This window comes from Anarhichas minor, unplaced genomic scaffold, assembly GCF_050575085.1.
Source record: "Anarhichas minor isolate MPS153535 unplaced genomic scaffold, ASM5057508v1 ptg000020l, whole genome shotgun sequence".
Taxonomy (NCBI): domain Eukaryota; kingdom Metazoa; phylum Chordata; class Actinopteri; order Perciformes; family Anarhichadidae; genus Anarhichas; species Anarhichas minor.
Window position 1 is genome coordinate 1,307,206 of NW_027466466.1, and position 14,918 is coordinate 1,322,123.

The window sequence follows — 14,918 nt, forward strand, 5'->3', positions numbered from 1 at the left end:
GGTTAAGTAAGTCTTTAGGTTTACTCACGCAACAAAAATACTTGGTGAAGTTCAGGAAAAGATCATAGAATGACATAAAATGTTGTTATATTAACTGGCGTTGATAAGTACAGAAGTTACGTAACAACCTACGATAAGAAAAGTCAATGTTGTCTTGGTTTCATACAGGACAAGAACAGCAGACTGCTGGGTAAAAGTCCTGTGCTTGTTTGACCCGTCCAACCTCTCCTCCTGCATGCCCTGAACGGACTCTACGTCAGTTGCTCCGCCCGTCTAACAGTGACGTGTATGGGTTTACATTGACATTGAAAGACGTCAAGTGCATCAGAGTCGGTGTGGTAAAATCAGGCTGAGCTCTTGATGCTACATTCAGTCTGGCCTTCCATCACCACCGAGGCTGTCTGACAAAGCTAAAGCTGCCCGCATTGATTGCTCTGTCATTAAAATGTATGTCGGCCTGTCTCATGTATTTATGTAGGGCAGGCTGCAGGTTGCTAGGGGACAAGTGATGCACCCACAAAACCTTCTTTCATAGGATTTATGTCTTTGGCATTTTGCAGTGAGGCCACGCTTGTGTGTGTGTGTGTGTGTGTGTGTGTGTGTGTGTGTGTGTGTGTGTGTGTGTGTGTGTGTGTGACTCCATGTTCCATTTGTCAATACTGGGAACATTAATGCTAGGTGACCCATTGTTTTATACACATCACTCAGGGCAGAACCCCCGGCAGAAACAGACAACATGTCGTCTTTAAGTCTAGTGGACAGAAAACATCGAAAATACACATTTAGTCGTTATTCTTCTTCTACTTTGTCTATTTGCGTCTTTAGATTTTGCCTAAATTCACCACAAGGTACCATTAGATAATACCTCATTTGCATATTTAAACATAAAAAACATAAAATATAAAAATGTATTTCCCTTATTAATGTAAGTAATCAACTGAGGAAGTTCATGGTGATATTTATTAGTTAATTTTTTTACCCTATTCACCTGTAGTGTCTTCAACATTTTATAAAACATCTCTTTAAAGGCTCAGACTCTTCCCTGCAGTAGCTCTTACATACACCAGACCTTCACTCTGTCTGTATTCTGAAGGTTCTTACAGAGGGTTTGTTCATATATTATTCACAGCCTTCTTTTAATGAATGTTGACAGCATTTTCTGTTTTAAGGAGTGATGAAAAGAGATTTCTAAAATTCCCTTTGACTCTAATATGTCAACAAAACGTAACAAGAATTTTGAACCCGGCTTTATCCAATGTTCAGATTTCTGTTCTAAGAAATACATGTCAATTAGTTAATATTTATTAAGAGAATATATCATTTGCATATTTAAACATAAACCTTCTGAAAACGTGTAATACAAAAATGAATAGTTTGTATGCAAGTAATCAACTGAGGAAGTTTCATGTTGATATCGTACAGTTAAATGTGTACCCATTCACCTGGGGTGTCCTCCTTAATTAAAGATGGTTATGAGTTTTATGAGTGAGTCAAGGTCTTTGCATGAAAATAATCTCAGATTTTTTAATAACATGACAATCATGGCCATGGTGGTGATGGTGGGAATACCAATGAAGAGAGTGTAGAGGGGTGAACTGACACCTGGGCGGTGTCCATATTTTCCTTCACATTGTGTCACACTAGTCATCTGCACTCTCTACTCAGAGAGATTAATCGTACAAGAGTGATGGCAGAAAAAATATTCATAGAAAAAGGGAGGAATTTTCAGATACCAATACAAAGCGGTCACAATGTATAGGCAGTGAGTTTAGACAAGATCATGCTGAGATCAATGAATCACATCAATCACCTGGTCGTAGCATTGTACAGTCTCGACACCATTGGCTCTCACATCTATATTTTTTGCCTTTACAAAAAGCCGATGATTGAGGGTTGATGGCTCACTGTGATAGGTTCGGTCGAGCTGCTCTTTGTGGCGTTTCCATCTTTAGGCCTGACTTGTTTATCGCACAGCTAACAAATCACTTTGTTCTCTGGCTCTCCTTTTTCATTTGGTTTAAAACCAAAGAATCGCCACACGGGCACATTTGCATTCGTTTTGCTAACGAGAGCGGACGTCTTTACTGCTGAAGTTAGAGCTACACGGGTAATTGCTAGGGCTGTACGGAATAGCTCTAAAGCTTCATTCATAACAATGACATCAATAACCTACAGAAACATTGCATGCAATAGTCTACCAGCTTCCAGCTCTCTCAAACACACACAGAGAGAGCAAGTCCTCGTCTCTGTAAAATCTCCAAAAGTCAAATGGCATTGAAATAAAGATCGATGTAATCATTTGTAAAATTCACAACATGTTTTTATCTAACGAAATATTCTTCTGCAATTTCTCATTTGAAAGAACACTCTTTCACTGCGGTCAGAATCAGTTTTCTCTCCTGCACGCACCTGTGTTAATGAGGTGGTCTAGCAGCAACCTATCAGCACCATGAATTACATCTATTTAACCACAATAACACAAAATGAGACGTGTTTTACATACAACAACAATGCGTTGAAGCACAGAGCAAGTAAGAGAGAGAGACTGAATATAGTGTTAAGATTCTTAACAGGCGGTGCATAATTGAATATGGTTCTGTTATCGTGGACACGATTGGACCACTATCGTGTCAAACCAATGTGGTCGGACACAAAGCTGCCGATGACGATCAGTGGAGCTCCCCAATAAATGTAATGAGTTAAAGCCTTTGCTTTAATCCAACTCACATCTTGTATTTACTGCTCTACACATTACAGCATTTAATACTCACATTCACACATAATATAGGAAAACACACAGTAGCATGCTCCTTTGGTAGAATTTCTCTGGAGCCTTTGACGCATGTACATGTACATGCTCTTTAATATTGCATGTTATCATCGTCATTATCCCTCCCCATCGCCCCAGCAGCCGCTCACACCTCACCCTCACCCGCTCCATATTATGCACATAAGGGTATCTTTCTTTGTCATTACAGTGTGTTATATAATTCATTAGCCTAGTGTGTGGCAGTTGGTAAATGGCAACGAGCAAGCCAGAGGTGCAATTGGTGCTAATTGCCTTGGATAAATAATGAGATTCAATGTAAGGAGAGCCATCCTTTGGTGGTGGGGGTGGATGTAAGCGCATGTACACACACACACGAGGACATAAGGGTTGTAGCTGTGCGAGCTGACTGGCTCCATTTCAAATATGCGGCAGAGCATGCATTCACCCAAACATCTGCACTGTGAAAGGGCAAAAAACACAACTCATTAAAAAAATAATATACTATAAAAACACCAGGATATTAATTTTTAGGAAGCATGAAGTCCATTTATGTTAGAGTGCATATTAGGCAACGGTTGTAGTTTTTTGGTAATAATTGAATTCATCCAATCTATTCTAGAAACCAGTACGTCCCAACCTTTTAGGTCTGTTACTGTTTAAAATGAAGCAGTGTCTCCTGGCATAAATGAAGGCATGATAATATATGAGCTGCTGGGCCTCAATCAATCCCCCGCTCCTCCAGCTCGCTATGGATGCGCTCATCTTTTCTAATCTCGAATAATAGAAATAGAAAAGGAGTTGAACAGAAATTGAACTATTTTAGTCGTCACTGCAAAACCTCACCTCAATGAGTTTATAGAGAAGTTAGCCCGCTACAACAGTCACAATGGTTCTTCTCCCTTTAATCATCTCGTGACCCCTCAGCATGGGACTCTTGACCTGGGGTTGGGAAGCACTGCTCGAAGTCAGTTATCTTGTGCTGGGTCACAGGAAGCGGGAGCCCACTGTATTTCCCACAATGCACTCAGCGAGAGGTGCTGGACATGGTGGCAGTCAAATACAGACGGACAAATACACACTTTCATTAGCACCTACAGGTTGTTTAGTATCTCTGTGCGCCATTAACAGTCACTGTCTGGTGGAAAAAAAGTAAACTTGTGAAGAGAATCATCGATCCAGATCTACATTTTAACACAAATCCATATTTCAGTACCACCACATCAACCATTACTAGGAGTGGAAGGGTTTACAGAAACCCTCTTCGCCTCAGAGCCCGGGTCAAGCAGTGAGGAAATGGGCTCATTAACCCCGGACCTCTTCACTTAAGATTAAACAGAGGAAACGCAGACAAAGGAAGCTTTCCATTACCAGGAGTCTGATGCCAAGACAACGAGTTCATTAAGGCTCAGTCTGTCTTTCGCAGGAAATCATGAAGTGGTTCTGAATGCAGCAGAGGAACTGGGTGAACTGGGTGGTGTACAAAGGAGGGCGCTGCAGTGCCCCCCTCTGGTTGTGTGAATACTTCACCTGTACTGACTTATTGAAATAGAAGTTAAATATTAATAAACATAATACCCTCTGGCCATGTTATGAGGTAACTTAGGAGTAAATGAGGAGGGCAATATTAAACATGTCAAAATGTGGAATACCACATATAATCTGTTTGCTATAATAATGTAATTTCTGAGAGGAGGAGCTTCACTGGGGCTTCCTCTGTTGCCCCATCTTTGTGACCTCAGCGCTCTGTACGTTATTCAGCCACACAGACACATGGCCCTGGGTCAGCAGTTTATCATTACAGACAGAACTACCAGACAAAACTACCAGATACAATCGAATACTGCGTGAACCAATCACAGACCTGATGTCTAAGGATTATATGTTTTCCATCTTTACTACAAAGAGCTTTGTGCTTCATACTGCCTCATCTTTAATGGGGTTTAACTCTAGCGGAATATATGATATAGTAATATATATACTTAATGATTTGTTTGCACCACAATGTGTGGTTGGGTGTCGTGTCTGCAGAATCCATATGGACCAGGTGGTAATCTCCAGCAAGAGATCAGTGCCTTTCAATACCCATACCACCAAACTATTTCGTATGCCAGACAAAGATGTTGTATGTCCCAATGCATAGTATGTATGCACAATGCAATGCGCCAAAAGTACCAGGATGTCCTACAGCCACCGGTTGTGTTTTGCAGCATGCAGGCCAGCATGCTTTTCTGGCTATTCGTAGTTTTTAGTCATGCGTGGTGACCTTGAGGGCAAAACATGGCGGCTCGCACTCCACATAGAAACGCAGCACAAGCCGGTCAATATTACCTCTGTTTCAAGCCACGAATATTTGGATCACCTTTTAACTGGAGAAGAAATAAGATATGAGATCAAACTGCAGGTTTTGGGCAGGTTTTTTCGATCTGGGTGGGTCAATGATGCTGACATTTGGGAGGTGAAGGGCAAGAAATTCTTCATTGTCAAAGGAATCTTGACGACACAGCACGTTTAATGGCTAAAATCCTTTCAGGGTTTCTTTCTCAGACGAGATTCTGAACACGGCCCAGGCTCATGTCCTCATCGGTTAGTTGCACAACAACTACAACAACAGAAATCCCTCACTCCGTAAACTGGCGGGCAAGGGAAGACAGCATTGTTTGGTCCTCCAAGGGGGCGTTCCCTTGAGGACGTGACGTCACATGAAAACTATGAATTCTGACCCACAATGCTCTTTGCAGCGAATCTATGAGCAAGAGGGTCAAAGCTCGAAGCAATGTTATGAGGAAGTAGTATGTCTCAATTGAAAGCATACTGCAGACATTCAGTGCTTTAAAGGGGCAGCTTTAAAGCACTTAAAGCACTGCAGTACGGACTAAAGGTCAAAAGAAAAAGTCTGCGATTTGGAACGCAGTGGTACCTTTTTGTTGCCTGAGAGGCAACACCTGGGGTTTAAAACCCACCAAACACTCACTACTGTTTGTATAGCTTATTGTGAGGGCGCTGTAATAAGTGATAGTGATGAGCATATCAACATTTATACCAACTCAGAGCTTTCTTTTATCTGGCTCCTGGGCAGCAACAGTGAGTAAATCAAAATTGAACAATAAAAGCCATCCCCAGAGGAAGTGACACTTTGAACCTAATTAGTGCTGAGGTAACAAAAGGGGGTAATCCCTAAAGCTGGACTGACCCATATCAGTAGAGATACGTTTATTACATATACATTAGATCTGTATTGGTGTATATGTCAGCTGAAACAGGTATTACAAACGAGGGTTGATCTTTCATCTTTATAACACATGATTCCATGGTGATCAAATCGTGGCTATTGTAATTTTGGAATAAGATACACGAAAACAAAACAATTACAGTATGTTGGTATTACTTTTACAACTCTTCAGACGATGATGATGTTACTTAATCCCTGTGGGGTCATGCTGCATCCAGACCAAACATCACAATAAAACACGTGAAATGAGACCCATGCAAACATTATCCTGAGATAAAGAAATAAACACAAAAAACAAGCAAATTAATCTCAAAGCTATTCACTAAAGAACACAAGAAGAAGAAGGTGAAAATCTGCAGTTATCAGAGAGCCTCCCTTTCCTTCTGACTATCCTCCTAGGGTTGTAATAACAGTGTTAAACTGACTCCAAACGCACATGGGAAAGGTTTGCCTACAGGGCTTTCTGGCAGAAAGGGTTTATTTTATCCATAAACCTGATCAGCAAGGCTTGTTGCCTGAAACCTTCTAGTACTTCTAGTGGAAAGCCCTGGAAGCAAACTTCTCTCATGTTGAACTCCTCCTGCGTCAGATTAGTGAACAGCCGTTCTGTATCCTGACTCTCAGGTCTACTTCACACAGCTTCACTGATACACATGTTTCATTTAAAGCGCTGTGTTACTGAGGCTGTTGTTAACACATCTGGACAGCTGTTTTAACAGGCTGTTTCACTTGGTTTGAACATAAGGGTCTGTAGGTAATTTGTCACGGAACTGTGTTGCTGGGTGGGGGGGGGGTCCAACCGTGTTAAGAGATTTCTTGCTTGACTTGTATTGATTCAGAACTTAAATGAGGCTGCTGGGTCAGAGCGGCCAGTTCTTTAGAAATAATTAGTACAATCCCAGCCAATCAGGACAAAGGATTCACCCAGACCACTGTAGAGGTACGTCAAAAAAGTGATCTAGGACTGACAGAAATTGAATAAATCACCTCGCTGCCCACTGCTGGTACTGCAACATTCCAACATAAATGAAGGCATTGATCTTCTAGGACCAGTCCTCTGCCATAGTCTAGTAGGTGAAACACTATCTGATCTGAGAGAAAATATACCCGGAACTTTTTCCAAAACTGCTCCGGGACAAGATGCTGCTGTCCCGCAAAATATTCTCCAAAGTCTCCTCTGGAGGTCTGATGTGTCCCGACCCAGCAAGCACCCCAACTTCAGAGCGGGCTTTTCATGTTCAGTGCATGAACTTTCTCTCCACTAGTTAGCTTTGCAGTCTGCAGGACTTTTTGTTTTGGTTGACAAATTCAGACTGGAACTAAAACCACAGTCCTCACTGTTGACTTGAGCAGCAGCAGGTTGAGATTTCACTTTCCGATCATGTCTGCTTCATTCTATGTTTTTCTGCAGATTGCGTCAAATGTCCCAAACCATCAATGTGTTAGTCCATCTCACTCCTTTCTGACTTCCTGTCTGTGGCTCTCAGCTCGAAGCTTTTATTTAAAAAAAGGCTCAATCATTTCCTCAAACGTTACTCAAATAGGAGAAATGGTGCATTTGTTGGGAGCTATTTTCAGCGGCGGATCGATTAGGGATGCGCAATTGTTTCCGTTTTCATATGCCCAGTCGTATCTTAACAAGATGTACACTTCTTTAATTTCCAAAAATAAAATGTTCATTGTGAAACTGTCAAAGCACTGCTTGCTCTCCCACTTTCAACAGCGAGGCACGCGCCTGTATTAATGAGGTGGTTTGACAGCAATCTAACAGCACCATACATTATATTTATACAACCACAAAATCACATTTTCACCATTTCTTTTTTGTTTTGAATTTCATAAAATATGACGAAAGACATTCAAATCGTCTTACAAAAACCTCAATATACGCTTTGAATGTAAAAAAAATTAAAACCATTCCAAACAGCCCATGATAAGAATCCCAGCTCCTCAAGATTAAATCTTGTTTACAATGTTATTAAGAAATGCAGTAAACATGAAAAGAAGCCTTCATGCTCTACATATAGTAATGTGCTTAGAAATAAAAAAGACATGGTGTTTTCTCAGCTCCAGTTTATGATCATCATAAAAACACCAATATGAACTCAGTCACTGTTTTTTTGCATCAGATTGATAAACATTGCAATGAGCTTTATACCATGAACCTGTGTCACAAAGATACATTTGAACATAACTTAACTGCATCTCTGCCTATATGACAATATACAGCATCATCATAATTACTCATCGTTACTTACTGCAATACTATCTAACCGTCTCAATACACAAGCAGCGCTCTGACTGACAGCCCTCCATCCACCCTGGGACGCAGCAGATGGTTTCTAACTGTGTCTGAAGGCAGCATCAGTGTGCAGCTGAGACTAAATTGGAGGGTTTTGGGTTTTAGGTAAACACAGCAGCTGCTTTCCAGCCCCCCTCAAACACCTGCGGCCTCCCCTCCGTCCCTCATTCACACGTTTATTCACACACTCATGCTTTCCCTCCGTCTGCCTGGAAGTGCTTGCTGGTTGTTACATGTTACTGAGCGCATTTTCTCCGGTGTAGGAAGCCTGGTGAACAGCACAGTGTTGTATCAGCTACTGCAGGGCTGACAGCATGGGTTTGACAGTGCTTTGAGGCTGTTTGTAGCAAACTATACAAAAAGAAATACACAGTTACAGTATGTCTGTGGGAAACAGATCAGCTTTACTCCCTGAATACCTCGAAGAGGAAGCTTTGACTTCAACATACAATAAATAATAGTAATAAAATAACCAGTAGTCATAGTTTTATGATCGGAGCTGTTAAAATGCTACCGTTGAACACCACTAGCTGTTTGAGTGAGTTGCCTTGGCATGACCTCCTATGGAAGCTGCATCCTGCTTGCACAACACGTTCAGGCTGATTTGCATAAGTCCATCCAATGAGGGTACTGACTACTAAACACTGCAGCTACACATGTTAAAACGGAAGAAAATAGACTTGAAGTTTACAGTATCACAGTATACCGTGGTATTATAATCGACGGTTATCGTGCCGATTACATTTGTTTATCTGCGTTATTCCAAAAAACGGACATAAGTGAGTGACAGTGTGCAAGAGTTTAAGGTACATTTAGTAGTTCATTTAACATGCTATAATCCTGCTAAAATACTTTAGTTATATAACATGTTTATAATTCTGTTTATTACTATAATTCTGTTATCATTCCTTTTAGGGTAACTGATAATAATAATAACAATAATGATGATAATAATGATAATTATGCTTCCAGTTTTAGCTAAAGCCTGTGTGCTAGTTTCCGTAATTAACCGGTAATTAACCTTTTCCGCATTTTTACATTAAAATTCCAAATTTGGGCCCGATGCTGAGGTTTAAGTTTGGAGCTGCAAAGGCCTAAACATGTGCACATCTTGATGATATAAGCTGAGAGCTGGTGACCTCAGAGAGCCTCAGCTGAGCTGCTCTTCTTCACACAGCAGCTCACTCTGGCATCTATAATTTAAACCAGCAGCTGGCTTACCTTCAGACTTCACTGTTAGGTTTACGCTGGTTGTTGCTCCCATGAGCTCTGCTACGTTTTCGTTTCAATTTGATGTCCTTTTGTGTTGAGATAACCGCACCAGCATGAGAGGGAGGAGAGTCGGGATGGGGGCTAAGCTCCTCCAGCTATAGGACCTGAAGCTATTACACTACCCAATCTGCTTCTGGCCTCTGACCAGTCGCAGGTTGGTCACTTGGTCCACATCTTCACAGAGACCTGGCTCTGTCGTGGCGTCTCAGATCAAGCTGCACTTGACGGGCGGACCACAGGACAGAGAGCAGGACTCCAGTGGGACAAGAGGAGGTGGATTCTGTGTTGACATCATGATGCTTGGTGCTCAAACAGTCAGAGATGATGGACAATGTTTCCCCGATGTCGACGTTTGAATGTTTCGATGTCTGCGATGTTATCTGCTTGTTCCTGCTGTTTATATTCCTCCTTTGTTTTTTTGTCATGCTTTTCTCGTGTAGGCTGCAACTGCTTTAGGTGGTGTGGACTCCTTTAGGATTCCATCGCTCTTTGCTTCACTGTTGTGCATCAGTCGACATCAATACCTATTTGAGCTAATCGTGTTTTAACAACTCAAGAAACCAATGACGTGACCAACTGCTGACCGGCCATCGACGTAGAGTACCCCGCTCAGTCTGACCCCAGTGCTCTAGTCACGTGTGGCAACAACGATTAAGGCTCAAACACAGCCGCCCTGTCACAGCCCTCAGTGCTGACAACAACAGCAAACCTCACCACAGCAGGTATTTTGAGCATCCATGGAGCCAATCAAATGTCTCCCTGCAGCAAGGCCCTCATTGTGCTCCCGGCGCTGGGTTTAATCACCGAATTCCTTCACCCGCCGCATCAAAGGAGCACATGCCCGGAGGAGAGTTGGAGGTTGTAGCGGAGCGTGTGACTGGTCGATAGAACAGAAAAACATGGATTTTGAACAACCACACTGCAACCAGTTCACTCTTAACGTCTCTCAAAATAGCTATAGAATATTCTCATCTATGCAGCTTTGTAACATAATTGACATCGTTTTTTGCACAAAGTACAGACCTCTGCAGACCTCTGCAGATCTCTCCTTATCCACTGATCCTGTCATCCATCAGTGTGTGCTCTACATCTGCCTGTACTGTAATGTAATGTAATTTGGCTTTTATGTTTGCTCTCTTCCCACCTTGTGTTGTGACTGCTGCACAGCAATTTCAAGATTCATCTCATCTTATCTTTATCTCTTCTCCCCCAGCTACTGACGAGTCATTAGTTTGTCTCCCTGAGCCGTGAGAAATGAGACTGACAGTGAAATCTCTTCCCCTGCTGTTGACCCAAAGCCTCATTACAACCCACAACATCAAAGTGTTGGAAGGCAACGTGGCAAATAAATAGAAGCCAAATACATTCATAATTTTCTAAAATAAATAAAAGATCTGCATTTATTTCTGTGTTTCCGTCGCATCATTCCCATCCAGCGTTTTCAGCTCACGCAGTAGGGACACATCTTTAACCTGTTCTGTCGCCATCAAAGACTTTCATGGACAGAAGGTGATGGCCTCCGGGAAAAGTTCTAAAACTTCACACAATGTTAACAAAGGCGACAACAAGACAGTAAACTGTAACAGCTAAGATTAACGACACTCAGCAACAAGCAATAATGAATACAATCTGGGCTCAGGCAAAGCTTTAATAGGAAGTTGGAGTTCAGTTTGTTGTCTGTAGATGTTTGTGTCTCTCCTGTGAGTTCATTAAATGATCCTTGAGCGTCTCCAAAGCCAAAGAGTTATGAACATTTACACACTTGGGGCGACCGCGGTAACTTCATTGATTACTGTTCATAAGAAATGATCCCCTACATGGAGACAGGATCGATCAGGTTCAAACGGGATGAATCACAATCTTTTCTGGCAGCTGGTCTGATCCCATCGTCAGATAGTTTTACTTTATTTCTATTGATTTAATATTTTGTGTAATTATATTCTCTGTTGCTGTGAAATAAAATAAGTTGTGTTTTGTCAGCGTATGTGTGTAATGTTACTGATATGGTCCTGTGTGTCTTCATCCCAGCATTACAAGAAGAGATGTCCTTGTAAAGGTTTAGCTTGTAAAGACGTTGTGCTCATGCAGCAGGACGCTGCACCAAACTCTCTGCTGATGAATGACACTTGTGTCCTTTTCAGCCATGCAGACAAATAAAGCTCAGCCACTGTTCAGAAACAGGGACACTGCTGCTTGACCTTTGCAATTGTTTCATTATTTACCCTGTATTCAAGTCACTGGCATGAAAATATACACTTTTGCTTGATTAAGCTGCAGCGCAGAATTTTTATATGAATATTATTCACAGAAAATTAGCTTGTTGGGAACTTTCCCTACCCACTATAACTTAAAATACAGATGAGTGTTAGCATTTATTCTATACATGTTACCAGTGTCAAAATATGAACACAAATGAATAATTGCATAATTCATAAGCAAGTCCTGCTTTATAATGTGCTGATTAATACTCTGGTCGTATCAGAAAGAGGCACAGTGAAGTCCATCTGCACATCTTTACAAAATAGAAGAGCTGGTAGCTTGTAACACTGATAATTCACAGTGCAATCTACAAAAATACAGTTTTTCAGATAGCAGCCACGGTTGAATTTCAGCCTGCATGCATGTTTTTTTTCAGCCTAACATTGTTGAAAGAGAGCGGCTAGCATTGCTAGCCAGAGCAACAAGCTAGTGGACTGATGAGGTCTCTCTGCCACGACAGTAAAGACTCGTACTGAGCCAAAATAAAAACCAAACTCCTGATAATGTTATGTCATTGCATCGATGCAGAGTTGGTCACAATCGCATCGCGGTGCATCTTAGGATCAAGACATTTCCACACCTCTATTTATAATAACACTTCATATTAGTGTGTAGGAGCGAGCGGTGAGGATCTGATTGAACAGCAATGGGAATGGACACCCATTTAGAATGTTATCAGCCGATTGAATGGGCCTTATCAGTGATTATCACTACCACTATAGTGCTTGTTGTTGGCAACAGCAGTGCATGAACATGCTGCGCATGGTAGCTCCCATCAATTTCGCTTTATTTTCGTCTTTATTTGTTGTTATTTTTCGTGTTTATCACTCATAGCAGATGACAGAAGACATTCATCACAAAAGGAAGCGTGGGGATTAAGAGCAGTGGACTTTGAGACGATCACTGCTCCACGGCCGACCAAGCAGCCAGACCTGCCGGACCAAACAGGGAGGGAGGAGAGCATGAGATGGAAGCTAAGCTAACCCAGCTAGGACCTGAGGCTACTCCACTACCCAGCATGCTCCTGGGACTCTGTGTTTACATTATGATGCTTGGTGCTCAAACACAGTCAAAGTTGATGGACAATGTTTTTTTCCTCATGTTAAATTTTGAATGTGAAGATGTCGGCCATATTATCTGCCCAGAGGATAGTTGTTGCTGTTTACATTCCCTATGATGCAAATTAAAGAATGCACTACAGTAATACACTACTGTTTTAGTTTAGTTTGTCATGTGTTTGTTGGGTTACAAATGGGCTACAACTGACTTTGGTCAGTTGTAGCCCATCTTCTGAACATACTAGTAGGTGAGCAGGCCCCTTGTAACCCATATTCTAACCATATCCATGAGGCTGATAACTGCTGATAGCCCATTCTAACAGCTGTCATCATTTGAAACCAAAAGCTTTATCTGTAGACCTTACATTTCCATCAGAAGTCTCCTGGTATGCACCTTTTGTACTATCTAAAGTGAAGATGAGTTGTGTCGTTTTCACACACACAGTATGACATCCTCTGATAGAGCATCACTGCTGGCAGACGAACCATCATCACCGTCTGGATCATTGACAGCAACTACACCAGAAAACACTCAGAAATATACTGAAACACAGAAATATACTGGAATGTGCAAATTAATAACATACTCAAGCGGTTTCCTCTCTGATTCTGTCGACCTGGTTTCACACTTGCAACGTGTAAATATTTTCATTTCAAAAAGCAATCTTCGTTTTGCGTTTCTTTCGGTACAACATGGTGGGTGAAGATACTTCCACTGATACAGAGCTTGTTTTTGAGAATGTTTACAACACGTTTTATACATTACATAATGTGTAACTAAGTCCTGACAGCAGCTGAGTTTACTGCATGGGATTGTAAGTCAAACAGTAAAGCACATGATATTACATCAGTCATATAAACTAACAGACATTCCCACGTCTGCACTGCCATATTATCTGAACAGAGAAATGCTTTTGTTGCTGCTCTTTACATTCTTTATGATGCAAATGAAAAGAATGCACTACAGGAAAGTACTACAGTTATAGTTTAGTTTGTCATGTGTTTGTTGTGTTACAAATGGGCTACAACTGACTCTGTTTGTGCATCCCTGTGTTGCATAATGACAATAAATGTCCTTGAATCCTTGAGACAGAAATGTGCAGAAGACACACTTCAGTTCTTTACAGACCAAAGTTCACAGTCAGCTGTTTTCACGACGGGAGGAACAGGACCTGATGGCCTTGATGCCCTTTTCAATTTTTCAACAGATTTCAAACAAGATTTTAATCTGGACCTCCGCCCATCACAGGCACAACCTCCTATTAATACATACAGTCTGGCCCCATCACGGTCTGTTTTCAGCCTCTAGCTTTTCTCATCTTTCATCATCAACCAACTTCACATTCATCTGGGCCTCCTCCCATTAGACACACAACCTTTTCTATTGCCACTTGATTAACTTTTGTACAGGGTTAAAACATTAGAATATTTAGTTGGAAATAAATCAGATATATGTATGAAGAATAATAACGCAGAAAATGAAGGCGATTATCAGATAGTCCTCCAATCCAACACAGACGTATGAAGTGGCTGTGATCCAATCAATAACCGCTCCACCTTTCTTACACACATGTCAGTCATGACATCTCTATCATCTCTCTATTACATGTATATCAGACTCCACGCGTTCATATTTAAGACGTTACATCATCGTCTTTTTCATGTTAATTAATTAGATAACCAAGATTTTAAACCATTCTTGACATTGCAATAGAAGAAGGCAAAACAGTGTATTGTTTTCAGCATTCCAACAACATGCATGAAGTTAAACAGCACTAATACGCCACAAGACCAGAGACAACACACCATAACATGACACCAAACACATTCACACTCAGATTCCCGGCACGCCGTCATTCATCATTGACACTTACCGACGTTGATGACGTTGGCGGACAGGAAGTGGCTGCAGGGAAGGCTGGCGGTGCTCACGAAAGAGTCGCCGTCCGTCGTCACGGTGGTCCTCGACCTCAGCGACAGGTTGGGGGAGTCGGTCACCATGGCCATTCTAGCTGCCACAGCCGCCAT

The 14,918-nt window shown here is 41.6% G+C and overlaps 1 protein-coding gene across 1 annotated transcript in view; it reads right to left on the reverse strand.

The window, feature by feature from the left end:
• plch2a (phospholipase C, eta 2a) overlaps positions 1-14,918 on the reverse strand; it is a 181,475-nt gene extending 166,557 nt beyond the window's left edge. The window contains exon 1 of the mRNA XM_076095521.1: positions 14,765-14,918. Coding sequence (XP_075951636.1) covers positions 14,765-14,918 — 154 coding nt within the window. The remainder of the gene's footprint in view (positions 1-14,764) is intronic.